Source organism: Doryrhamphus excisus, chromosome 1, assembly GCF_030265055.1.
Source record: "Doryrhamphus excisus isolate RoL2022-K1 chromosome 1, RoL_Dexc_1.0, whole genome shotgun sequence".
Lineage (NCBI taxonomy): Eukaryota > Metazoa > Chordata > Actinopteri > Syngnathiformes > Syngnathidae > Doryrhamphus > Doryrhamphus excisus.
This window is the reverse complement of record NC_080466.1, coordinates 10730186-10744187: the sequence shown is the minus strand read 5'-3', so window position 1 is coordinate 10744187 and position 14002 is coordinate 10730186. Positions and strand designations below refer to the sequence as shown.

Sequence of the window (14002 nt, the reverse complement as noted above, 5' to 3'; positions counted from 1 at the left end):
AATGTAATGTACCTTGAGAAGATGCTTACTGAAATATGAGGTACTTTAAACTTTGCAAACCCCTACCGATATCAGATTGGCATCCTAATGAGACAGGATGTTAAATTGTTTAAACAGACTTCAACTCCTACCGAGAGTTTCTTTTGCATTATTCACCACAAGAACTCAGCAGTCTAGCTGTTTGGTGTCAGACACTGGATGGCCAAATCCAAAAACCAGTCAGCCTTGTTGAAGAAAGTAGAAGGTGACATGACATCACTGCAGTGGTCCAGTATGCTGGAAGGCATATTTCGTAACTGTGTGTAACATGCACGACTGGAATGTGTCATAATGCTTTCACTTCAAATATGCTCCTTTTCTTTTTGAATGTCTCCATTGCTTTTGACCTGTACTGTATACGCAATGAAGTAGACATAAGAGTAATGGAGTAAAGTTGTCATAATTCCAGTGAAAAAGCAAGTGAATTGAATATTTTTTTATTTTTTTTTTGTGCAGATGACATGTTGACTTACTGTGATAGTGTGTGGCTGTTGTTTGGACACCATCCTCCTGAATTATCCACTAGAAACATATTTTGTTTGTTTTGGGTCTTGTTATATAACCAAAATACACACAAAAAGAGGAACATTACTGACACCTTTGCACTGAAACAAAGTGAACACTATTATTCCAAAACATTGCAAGACAGATTGTTAAGAGAAGGTGCATAGTGTCTATTTACTTCAACAGAGAGTCAGTATAGTAGCAACGGACAGCAATCAGTCAACAGTACAGCTAGAACTATTGTGTCATGTGTGCATCAAACAAGCCTGAGGCACAAGTTTCACAGCAGAGTGAAGTGCAGTTAGCAGTGATTACGCCCAAGGATAAGATTCCCTCTGCCTTACTGGCTGCTCTATATGATGCAGCTGCACTGCTGGCTGCATTCGCACACTTGCAGGAAAACCCTTGACTGCTCTTATAGTGGTCATAGCTGCAAACACATAGCTGAAAATTACATTTTAAGGTTAAGAAACTAAGACAGGAAGTCTTTTGGTTGGGTTTCCCCACCAATTTCTGCTTTTCCTCACGAAATGGCTTCAAAGTGAGTGGGCAGGATAGAGTCCTGATGGGGGTATATTCATATCACAGTGCTTTGTGTCCCCCACCCCCGCCCACCTCACCCTACCATTGCCGGAGCCCACAAGCCAAGAAAATGAGCTCTGCATTTCCCCTGCACAGTGCTGCTGAATGTCCTAGTTAGGAGTGTTTAATATTAATGTCTAAAAGAAGGCTGTTGTTTCCCTCTCCCCCCTCCAAGTGATAACCCATGGGTTTGGGGGGTTGGTGGGTGTAGACTTAGTTGGCCATGGGCGACTCTGAGAAGGTTCCAGAAGAACTAATATGTGCAACTGAGTTAAAAAACCCACCGAGGCTATCCTCAGATTACCTTTTTGGGTTGAAGACTCACATTCATTCATTCATTCATTTTCTACCACTTTTTCTTAAATAAAAAAAAAGCAATTTTTTTTTTAAAAGCAAACACAAAATTTTGCATCTACCATCATATTAGAAAGGAGATACATCCATTTTCTATGCCACTTGTCCTCACTAGGGTCGTGGGGGCATGCTGGAGCCTATCCCAGCTGTCTTGAGGCGGGGTACACCCTGGACTGGTCGCCAGCCAATCACAGGGCACATATAGACAAACAACCATTCACACTCACATTCATACCTATAGACAATTCGGAGTCGCCAATTAACCTAGCATGTTTTTGGAATGTGGGAGGAAACCGGAGTACCCGGAGAAAACCCACGCATGAACGGGGATAACATGCAAACTCCACACAGAGATGGCCCGAGGGTGGAATTGAACCCTCTCCTCGCTGTGAGGTCTGCGCACTAACCACACCGACCACTGTGCAGCCCTTGAAGACTCACATATAATACAAAATAATAATTTCCATAGAGAACAAAAATCTTGTTCAAATCTCGTTTAACTACCAATAACTGCATAATAGTACCATTAATGTGTGTGCTTATTATTAGTGCTTATTGGTTGGGGATAGTGTTATGGGTTTAGAGTTTTGGTTAGGGTTGGTGTTATGTGTTTAATGTTTTAGGGTTGGTTTTATTGGGTTTACAGTTTTGGTTAGGAATTCGGTTATAGTTGGGGTTAGAGTTCTATGTCGGGTTTTGATTATTATTGGGTTTATGATTAGAGTTGTAAAGTTTTAGTTAGAATTTGGGATTTAGAGTTTAGGTTCACGTTTGGGCTTGGGGTTAGTGTTATCAACTGTGTTATATTGCTGCTTTCCAATATCACAGTCCACTTGGGGCTAAAAGGCATAGTGACCAAGAAGTGCAACAATTGCAGCCTTGCACGTTTTAATTTTTCTATCAAACAAAAATAGTTTGGCCTTGGTGGAGGTCTCATATTGGACTTTGTGTTTTATAACTACCAAAAATACCAAGTCTACACACATCACACATCATCATAACATGATGAAGTAAATGTGTAATGTAAAAAGTGTTTACTTTCCAAAGCTGTAGACACATTGTGGCTGAGGAAACGGGCCACACCAGCTGTTCGGCCAGTTGTTAACTTGTGTATTTATTGTCACAGGATGTACACGACAAAAAAAGGAAACCACGGGTAAAGGCACCTGAATACCGTCAGTGAGACACACAGAATCAGCAGGAATGTGTGTTTTATGACCGACTTTGTCTCGCCGCAGCACAATTCTAATTTCCTTTTGAGCCGTCCTTCATCATAACGCGTCTGGCATCAACATCATCTTCACGTGCTTCAGTGTGCTGTACTGCAGAGTTATCTTTGACAAAATGATGGAGCCAACACTGTTTCTCTGTTTTCTATTGGACACCACTGAGGACAATTAGTGTTAGCACATTTAGACACCACGACAATCATGTTAGGGTTGCGTTTGGGTTCAGGTTAGGTTTTAGGTTAGTCTTGGTTGTCGTTGGAGCTAGGGTTATGCTTAGGGTTATGTCACATTACACCAGTTTTACACCAGTTTTAAAGTCGCTACATTGGCTCCCTGTCCGCTTCAGGATGGATTTTAAGATTCTCTTACTGGTTTTTAAATGTCTTCACGGCCTTGCACCTTCTTATTTATCTGATCTGCTTTTACCATATCAACAAGAACTTTACCGCAGAGAATTAGACTGTATAAAATGGGTTTAAAAATGTTAAAATTAGTTGTAAGTACAATTTGGGATAAAAACAACCAATATACAAGATTCTTACAACAGTATCACATTTCAAATGTTTTGCTCAGTTGATGTCAGGTTATTCCACACGGAACATGGGTGGAAGAAAAAAAAATGTCCAAAGTACAGAACATGACATAAATGATATGATACAAATTCAACACTGATGCATAATCAAGTTAATGAGTCTCTGAGAAAAAATGTTGTACCATTTCCAATGCTCCTGCCATTGAATGAAACCAGGTTGGGTTTTAGGTTAGTCTTGGTTGTCGTTGGAGCTAGGGTTATGCTTAGGGTTATGTCACATTACACCAGTTTTACACCAGTTTTAAAGTCGCTACATTGGCTCCCCGTCCGCTTCAGGATGGATTTTAAGATTCTCTTACTGGTTTTTAAATGTCTTAACGGCCTTGCACCTTCTTATTTATCTGATCTGCTTTTACCATATCAACCCCCGCGGACCCTGCGGTCCTCCGGCACTGGCCTTTTAACAATACCAAAACCCAGAACAAAAACCCACTGTGAGGCAGCATTTAGCCACTATGGCCCCCACCTGTGGAACAGCCTGTCGGAGAGCCTCAGGACTGCGGAGACTGTTGATATTTAAAAAAAAAGATTAAAGACACACCTTTTTAATCAGGCTTTTAAGTAATATTTTTAAACTTTTCTTATGTTTTTATCTTTTTAGTCCTATTTTATGCTCTTAGTCTTTAGCTTTTAACTCCAGTGTTTCCTCAGGGGGGGGTCCCACTGGGGACTGTGTTGGGTCTGCTGAGGGGGTGCCATCCTTGGATCCCTTCGACCCGGCCGGCTGGGGGTTCCTCCCTTTAATATGGGGGTCCGCCCGTCTGTCGGAGTCGGGGGGCCCGGGTGCTGGTCCTCCCGTTGGCACGGCCTGCGGCTCCTCCCAGTGTGGACGGCCCCAAAAGTGGCGTTTCCTTGATCCTCAGTGCCATGCCATGTCTCCCTACTGTGTTGATTGTGTGATTGTGTGTAATTGTGTGTATGTGTGGGTGGGTGGGTGTGTGTGTGTCTAGTATGGAGGGTGGGAGGGAGGGGCTTTCTTAGTATTTGTTTTCCTTTTAATTGTAGTCATTGTTTTTAACTCTGTAAAGCACTTTGTGTTGCATGTCTTTGCAGGAAAAGTGCTATACAAATAAAGTTGATTTGATTTGTTAGGATTTTGGTTGAGTGTTTGCGCTTTGGTGCTTACAGGTAGGTTTTAAGTTGGGTTTTGGTTTAAAAGTGAGACACTGATGGTCGAAAACCAAAGCTAGCTCCTCACTCTCATTTCCACTATATTGTCTTCTATTCAGTGTCCGGATTCGGCCTGCAAACAGGATCTTCTGGCCTACCTGCAAAGAATCGCACTGTACTGTCATCAACTCAACATCTGCAGTAAAGTGAAAGCTGAAGTGCAGAATCTTGGCGGGGAGCTCATTGTGTCAGGGGTAAGTACAGCATGTGTCCACCTGTCATTGTCACCTTTTGGACCCGAGCACTGCACTTAAGTTCTGTTTTATACTCTGCACTGAGGTGGTCTGTGACTATGCTCAGTTAAAGGTCCGGGTGAAGGTTAGAGGGCCAAGAGATGGCTTATTGCAAATGCATACATTTCTGAGCCAATCCAACAATATAAAAAAATGTATGGTAGGCTTTTTTCAGTCTCAGTGACCCCATTATCTTTGTTCAATTATCCTTTAATATTTAACAATTTATCACTGAATACTTATTAAAGACATCTAGAAAAGTAGGCATTTTACATCAGTTAGCGACCGATGGGCTGTTCTGTCAGAAAAAAAATGACAAAATCAATAAAAAAGCAACACATGAAGAAAGTTTTTCTAACTTTATTATATTTCTGTTTTGTCAAATTAAAATTGTAGCCTTTCATGTGTCGAGGTTTGCACCTCTTTAATTATCTTGCTGGTCTTTACTTGAAATGTTTATCCCATGTGGGATGTGTGCATGCTGCTGAGATTTACACTTTTCATGGTGGTCAGCTGGAGTCCACGCTCATTAAATCTAAGCAGTTGACTTGTCTCAGCGTGCGGTCCGAGGAAGCCCACCGGCCGCCGACCCTTAAATGTCAGCCAAACAAAACAGACGGAAAGCAAGTACACCTGACCCTGCCTCCTCTCATTAGGGACCGCTAAAGGAGGACGCTGCTTAATTGACAGTTTGCAGCAAAGACTCCCGCCCAGCTGCGTTGATGTTCCCTCACACCCAACGCACGGAAACACTGACTCATTGGACTTGACCTTAAGAGTGTGTTCACACTTGTCATGTTTGGTTCGGTTAAAACCCGGTGCAGTTCATTTGGTCAAGCGTCAACGTTCTCATATGAATCCTGGTGCCCCCGTAAACAAGAGACCATTTTAGAGTTGCTTCTGTTTTGGCTTGCAAGTGAACTCAGTTGAATTAACTTCAAATGTGAACGCTCTAGTGTTAAAATGGTGGAAGAGAAAATGCTTTGGAAATGCTGTTTCTGTTTTGCTCTCCCCTTTGTGTGTGACGATGTATATTTTAGAAGCTTTTCATAAAATTTAGGCAGATGTATACATATATGGGCGGCACAGCGGTCGAGTGTTTAGCGCACAGACCTCACAGCTAGGAGACCAGGGTTCAATTCCACCCTCGGCCATCTCTGTGTGGAGTTTACATGTTCTCCCCGTGCATGCGTGGGTTTTCTCCGGGTACTCCGGTTTCCTCCCACATTCCAAAAACAAGGGTGTACCCCGCTTGAAAATTGATGAAAATTGCCCCTTTTTGACCTGAATGCAGCATAACAGTGTTTCTCGCTCTCTTTCAGCTGGATAGTGCCACCTCCCTCATTCAGGCGGCCAAGAACCTCATGAACGCCGTGGTCCTGACCGTCAAAGCCTCCTACGTGGCCTCTACCAAATACCAGAAGGTGTACGGGACTGCTGCCGTCAACTCGCCCGTCGTGTCCTGGCGCATGAAAGCTCCTGAGAAGAAGCCATTGGTGAAGCGGGAGAAGCCGGAAGAGTGCCAGACCCGTGTGCGACGAGGCTCTCAAAAGAAACACATCTCTCCCGTGCAGGCCCTCAGCGAATTCAAGGCCATGGACTCCTTCTAGAAAGAAAAGATTTGCATTGTGTTAGCTCATGTTTGCCCTGTGTGTGTGAGCACTCGTGCACCTCGGGAGGACGATGGTAAACTGCCACACTCTGCTGTGAAGACTGGCAGCTACACACACACAAACACATACACGCACACACACTATTTATCGATCGTATCGTAGCTTGCCATGTGAGAGCCAACTGTGAAAAATATGGAACTTATTGAAAAAAAAACATATCAGGAAGATGTTTTTAAAAAGAAATGATGGTTGATATTGTCGTCTTGGCTGCTTGTACACACATTTAATTGTCTGGGCTGTTCACTAGGGACTTGAGAGCGGGAGTACCTCTTAATTTAGTTCTTGTTCTTCCCATTTTACAATGTAACCAGTAGTTGTAGTTAATAATAACTTATGTTTAAAATACCAAGAAGTAGTGTCCTTGTTCTGATACAGTGTTTTATCCAAAAGCACACCTGTTATCCCACTAACTATATAACTGTGTAGCGTATGAATATAGACCGAGAGGTTTGACTAGCTGTGGTTTGCTCAGAAAATCCTTGCATACGCTCCCTTTATCTAATAAATCCTTCAACCTGGCGCCCTCAAAGATTCATATTTATTTTGCATTTGCAGAACACAAATATGCCAATCTTCATCACCCAGCATACTGTGTTGGTCAAGGTACTGACAGTTCCCTGTACATGTTTGCTGCAGTTTATCTGTTTCTACTTTGCCAAATCCCCAATAATCTAGGATGTAACTTGGGTTTAAACAGGAGTTGGCGCCAGTGGTGTACTAATGCTGAGCTTAAAGTGTGTTATCTCAGTTTCTGATCAACACTGGCTGCTCTGATAAGCTCACATAAAGGAGGTTTGTGTGGTTTTCCAAGACATTTCCAAGAGAATTTACCCAGATCATGCAGAAAATTGAGCTGACCTGTTCATACTTGTCAACCCTCCTGCTTTCGCTGGAAAATGACCATATTTTGCCCTCCTATAAAAATAGTTTCAGGTTGATTTCCTGTCCAGGTGCATGACTCAGGTGGTAGAGTGTTCATTGGTTGACTGCTCTCGCCAGGTTCATATTTTACACCGTCTTACAAACAATGTGATAATTTATCCCAATTATTTTCCTTGTCTAGCTGTCCCCATCACGCTTACACACCTGAGATGGAAACACAAGTCAGATCATTTACAGATCTGAAACCTTGCTGCAGCAAGACGAACCAAAGTGCTTTACAGGTTCGCTGATAGTCATTGGGAAATTTGGAATTTTAGTCAAAGCTTTCCTTTTCTTTTGCGTGGAACGCCCCAGGTAGCCTCGTGGTCTCACTAAGGTACTTTTCTTTAGTTCTTACTTTCATCACCATGCTGTCTTGTTACAGCATCATCCCTATGATGAAGAGTGCAAGCTGCAGCTCTGCCTGTGTCACGGCCTCAAAAAGTCAACTGCTGACTGTGTCAAGGCCCATAAGCTCATTTTGACCAATGGAGTCCTTGTCAATCCTTCTTAAGTATGTTGGCTTGTTAAAAGGATGGAGGCTAAATAACAGACTAGGACAAGTTGAAAACACCTTCAGTCAGCAAAGTCGAGAAAACCATCCAGGAGTTCTCTGGAAATCCAGACTTGTCAAAGAGTCAAAGAGTTTCTTAGCAGGCTTTAAGAAACAGTGTGATGCATTCAGGTGCAGATGAACTACCCCGTGATCTGATATGAAATGCATGAACAAATGCAATGGATCAACAGTTTAGTGGTTTAGTCCCTGGTTCTTTATGAGATTCTCATCGTGCTGCTAATGGTCATTAAACAATACATGCATCTGCCATCCGTGCGTCACCAAAGTACCCTTTATTTAGGAAGCAGAGCCACAAGGGACACAATGTTACACAGTCCACTTAATGGAGGGATTAATCCCTCTCTCTGCCGCTGTCTTAACTATAATAATCCCTGTGTCCTGTAAATGAAACATGACAGACTGCACTGAGAAAATAAAAAAAATCAGAGCTTCCATGTTGGACGAGAAAGAAAAAAACAAAAGGCTTTGCTACAATTGAGAATATAAATGGCATCGGGTTTGAATAATTTAAGTATACAGCTGCCGGGGTCTTTACTCGTGACAGCCCACCTCGGCCTCAGCTGGAGGAGAATGATGCCAGAGTGGTCCTGTATCGACCTTGGGCTTTCACACCTCTTCACACCAGACAGAGGGCCCTGCAGGCGCCAGATGTGCATCATGGCTGGATTAGTGAGTACGTGGGTGAAGGGAGGGCATCAGGTTGGTATCCTGAGGGGGCAAAAAGCCAAAAAAGAGTCGGCTCTTTAATTCTAAAAAGTCATTCACGAGTTACAAAGTCTAATTTCATGGCCAATATGGTCGTATCATTTGTCACATCTGGGGCGGCAATAGAAATGTCACATTTCCCCTTTGTTTTGTTCACATTTTCTCATGCAGATGAAATATTTGTGACACTGGAAACACATTCTCTGATGTCCCCCGATGTGCCAGATAATAATAAGTGATTTTAAATATCATCTGTTTATAAGGTACCCAAACCTTAACAGTGCAGTTAACCCTTCATTCATTCACTATACAGTTATAGTACACTCATGGTGGTAAACTACATCTGTAGTCTCAGCTGCCCTGAGGAAATGTGGCTGCCAATTCACACCACCAAGCATTCATTCACACCCATACACCAGTGAAGGCAGCACCGGGGCCAAGGTGTATGAAGTGTCTTTACCAATAACGCAACAAGTGTGACTGGGTGGAAAGAGCGAGGATCGAAACACCAACTTTCCAGAGCCACTGCCGCCGAGATAACAAGATCATGCATACTTGCATTTATTCCTTATGTAAGTGGAATTACTATATGCTTTTAAAATACCAATTCATGAATTATGGCTACAGTTTGGTGCTCTGGAGAGCTTGGTGGGCTTGTGAAATGCAATGCAAGTCCAAGCCCTGTGATTGATATTATGAGTGGTGGTGATGGCAGTGGTTATGGTTATGGTTTAATTCATTTTGAACAAGCACAGTTACAGTACAGTTACATCAAGTACATCACATAGTAGGATTCCCAGTTCCACATATTCAATAGTTTGAGAACCCGAGAGAACTGTTTTTGTGTCTGGCTGTTTTGGGGGACAGTGTTCTGTATCGCCTACAGAAGTGGAGGAATTGAAACAGTTTGTGGGTAGGGTGTGAGTGGTCCGTAGAGATGTCCCTGCCCTCTTCTTGGCTCTGGATCGGTCCAGTTCCATATATGAAAGGCAGGCTCGTCCCGGTGGTTTTCTCTCTGTCCTGATTGTTTGTTACAGTCTGTTCTTGTCCAGTTTAGTAGCTGAGCCAAACCAAACTGTGATGGAGGTACAGAGAACACACTGTATTATTGCATCGTAGAAGGTTGTTAGAAGTTCCTTAGGCAGGTCTTGAGTACATACTCAAGTACATACTCTGTTGTGCCTTTCATAGTTTCTATGTGAGAGTACCACTTCAAGTGCTGTGAGTTGGTCGAGCCCAGGAACCTGAGTCCACTGTAGAACTAAAGTGCACAAACAGGATCCCCGCATATGTTCCTGTAGAGTCAGGGTGTTTCAGGATGTAGTGCAGCCCAGTGTTCATTGGATCTTTGACACAACCGTTTGGTCGGTTAGTAAACTGCAGGAGATCCAGCAGTGGGCCTGTGTTGCCTTTCAGGTGGACCAACACCAGTTTCTTGAATGATTTCCTGACCACAGACATTACGGCCACTGGTCTGTAGTCATTCGATTCTGTGATGGAAGTTCTTTTTTGGGGGGAGGGGGCACAGGTGAGCAATAGGAGGGGACTTCACACAGCTCTAGTGATTTGTTGAAGACCTGAGTAAAGATGGGTGTCAGCTGTTGCGTGCAGACTTGTAAGCAAGAAGGTAAAACCGTGTCAGGTCTGGAGCTTCTTTGTATTCATCATTTGAAAGAGTTGACTAACATCCTTTTCACTGTGTCCTACCGGTTTGACGTGCCCTGAACACCTCCCCAGTGAGACACCTAGGAGGCATTCTGAAGATTTTTTTGTTGTTCTACGGAGTTGTTGTTGTTCTTCTATGGAGTTGTGGACACCTGTAGAGCAGCTACACACAATAACCAGCACACAAAGCTTTATGCACCTACTCAGCTGTATTTCTTAGGATTTTGTGGGTCTGTTTTAATGTGTTCGATGCACTGGCCGCCTCCAGGCACGCCCACTCAACTGTGGTCGGTCACACCAGTCACACTCTTTATCGGAGTTAATAATAAACAGTGATTTATCTTATTAAAATGTCGGATTTTAACATACAGCCATATGTGTTGGATCCCGAATCCAATCCGGAAGTAGAGACTGGACTGTCTGAAGAGGTGACTTCAAGACGTCTCTGAATGGTAAGTAGCTTTGGCATTTTAGAGTTGGGTTTTCTACAGCATATGTAACTGAATTTGGCCACTATTTGGGGTGGGTAACGCCGTTGACAGATTAAAATGCATTTCTTCTACTGGTAGGGAATCAGGAACTCCAACCACTTGTGGCTGATGGTGGCGTCGTTAGGAATTGTAAACAAATGTGACTTTGCTATCAAGTAAACAGAGGAGCAGAGCATGGGGGAGGGCAGAGAGCTTATCCGGCTTACAGACACGCCCATATAAGGAAGTCCGCTCATCTGTGATGTCACAAAAGGGCAGTTTTACAACACCATTTGAACCCTAGCATTTTGAGCCATCCCAAACTTCTTTCAGGGCTCACTTCCAAATGCGCAAAACTCATTATCTGAAACTTTGGCACCGTTTAACACCAGAATACAACATTTTAACTACATTTATAGGTCAGAAAAGTACAAAAAACATAATAGGACTTATTCAGCTCAACCTCGCACAATGAGAAAAATTATTACATTGCACTTTGTGGTTAATTTTTCCATTTGAAAATGCTTTTTGACAAATATTCCAACTATATTTTTGCAAATCTTTTTTTTTTTCATAGAATTGTGACGAAGATAATTATATAATGTAGTGTGGAAAAAGTATTTGCCCCCCCTGCCGATGGGAATGTCATGCAACTTCATGCAAATAATTTCAAACTATGCCTTTAACAAAGATATGAAAAAGGAAGCTAGAAAAGGAAGACGGATATTCTGTCTTATTCCACCTGAACTGTGAACCAGGGTGACTCGTTGATCCTCGTTAACAACCTGGACGTCCTCTGCTATTTCATCAATTCATCATCAGGCAAAATCAACTCCACACTAATCGTGAAGGCCTTTTTAGTTCTAGCAACGTGGTCGGCCACTGAGAATGCTTTCAATGCAGACTTATTAGTTGAAGTGGTGGCCTTAATTGCCTCCGTCCTTCGTCTTCATGTTTTCTCTTTCAAAATATTCCAAGGACTTGTCTTTTAATCAAGGGTGCTTGGTCTCGATGTACCACAGCAGTTTTGAGGGTTTCATGGCTTTGTTATCAAGCCTCTTACTGCGTATTAGACAGAGTGGGGGTGGTGCGTAGGATTCAACTGTTGCGATGACCCCGTAATTTAAATTGAAAGTGTTTTGACTGAAATGCAGCTCTCTTTTTTCTTGGCAGTCTGTGATTCTTCTGGTGTCTCATCGTTGGCTCTTTTTCCATTTTCAAGACGTTTTCCAGAGACATTTGTTTAAGGGTCATTTTTGTTAGCGTGACTCACGGTGCTATACTAAATCCAGTGATACACTGAGACACCCGCAAAAGTGTGAATTCTTCTAAATTAAAAAAAAAACGGAAGACAAAAAAATACATTTATAGTCAAACTTTGATTTTTGAACACCCTTGACTTTGTATGATTCAGTTTTGTCTATGTCAGGGGTCTCAAACACGCGGCCCGCGGGCCAAATGTGGCCCGCAGGACACTAGTTTGAGGCCCCCGCCTTTATAGGAAAGTTTAATGTTAGTGCGGCCCCCGCAAGTTTGATATGGATGTTGTATGGTATCATGTACCCAGAAAAATTATTACGTTTGATTAATGTTCATGTTAAAGGTTAAATAACTGTTAATAGTTATCCTCCCTATCCGTGTGGAAGTGGTAAGTTTTTGGCTATTTAAGTTTAAAGGAAATAACTTGAAGGCTACCGTTTAGGTTGCTAGCTCTCTAGTTTGCGAGTTAGCATGTGTCTCAAGACTCTGCAGTTGCGCAATATGTTGTAAATAAAAAGAGTATAAATGTGACTATAGTCGTGTTTTGTCATGTCTACAGGGCTCTAATAATGCTTTGTTAATTTTAATCTAAAAAGAATTATTTGTCTACCCACCAACTATATGTGGTTTCTTAAGTTTTTATTATTTGCCGTTTTATTATTATTATTATATGTATTTATTACTGACTGATTGATTTTCTTTATTCTTGATTTGTTCATTTATTTTTCATTTTATTTTGTGCAGAAAAATAAAAAGTAAGATATTTGAGAACAGTGGAATGTTTTATCAGAGCTTTTCTTGTAGAAAATCGGAAACAAAGCACTGAAAAAGTTTGTATATTTTTCTGTTTTTAATAAATGCGTTTTTGTTTTGTTTTTTTTTTTAGGAAAACCTGATGCGGCCCAGCCTTGCCCAAACCCTAGCTCCAGTGGCCCCCAGGTAAATTGAGTTTGAGACCCCTGGTCTATGTTATTGTACATTATCACACGTAACAGACTTGTATTTTACCTTGTGGCACGTTAATTCTTGTATTCATAAAGATGCAGATTGCTTGTTGATTCAGCCATTAACAACACTGCAGGATTCTGATGGCTCATTCATTTGGCAAATTCGAATATGAAGGTTACACACACTTGTCCATTTGCCACATCAACAATTTTTTGGGAAATCATGGAAACTAATATTGTCAAAGTGGTGTAAGTGTTACCAAAACAGAGACCACAAATGACCAAATTGTTGAGAAGGTGTTGTTGGCGTGGATCCCCTCCTCTCAGTTTGCCAAGAGTCATCAATTAAGCTAAAAGTGATACAACCCATGTCTTATGTGATCCCTGTCTTATTTGACACAGTTGAGATTATTTATTCCACTTATTTCATTAATTAGGCTCTCCTTTGCAGTCTGACAGTTCCATAGCACTTTATTGTAGAAATCAACATTGTTGGTGAGATCATCTCCAATGTCGCGTCCCAGTTTTGGACACTGTATGTTCTATTGTGCTAACCTTACATTCCCTCTTTGTTTGTGATTTAATACCAGATGATTTCAGTAGGTCCAATGTTACTACTTTTTTTTTTTTTTTTTTTTGCAGTTCTTCTACGCCCCGGGGCATGTTGCAGGGTGCATTCAAACGTGATCAACATTGTGTTCTGAGTGGTTAAAAAAAATAAATAAATGCATTCTCCTGACTTCTGGAGACCTGAAAATATATGAGCTCCCAAACTGTGGAAGACAGTGTAAAGCTTTGTACTTGTCCAAAAAAAGACCATTATATCATTTGTCTTCACTTATGTACCAACTTCCAGTATGTCATCCACTGCTGATTGTGAAAGGCTAGAACAGACCATAATTAGAACCGCGGTTGGAGGTGCACGCTCTGCTTTCTTCCTTCATTTTGCTTTCCACCAGATGGCACCTTAATGAGCCAACGCTGTCACTGTTTAATCCACGCAGGGCAAGTAGTAGAGAAGCAACAGAGGAAGAATAGCCGTTGCAAATATGAACAAGGTCATAATAAAGCGGTCAGCAGA

The 14002-nt window shown here is 42.0% G+C and overlaps 1 protein-coding gene across 3 annotated transcripts in view; it reads left to right on the top strand.

The window, feature by feature from the left end:
* Positions 1 to 7379, top strand: part of ctnna2 (catenin (cadherin-associated protein), alpha 2) — a 223596-nt gene extending 216217 nt beyond the window's left edge. Inside the window, exons 9-10 of one of the 3 annotated variants that reach the window (XM_058046016.1) lie at positions 4530 to 4664; positions 6026 to 7379. In XM_058046016.1, coding sequence (XP_057901999.1) covers positions 4530 to 4664; positions 6026 to 6313 — 423 coding nt within the window. In that variant the 3' untranslated portion in view covers positions 6314 to 7379. The remainder of the gene's footprint in view (positions 1 to 4529; positions 4665 to 6025) is intronic. The other 2 variants (XM_058046015.1, XM_058046014.1) reach the window with 2 other exon arrangements.
* The last annotated feature ends 6623 nt before the right edge of the window (positions 7380 to 14002 follow it).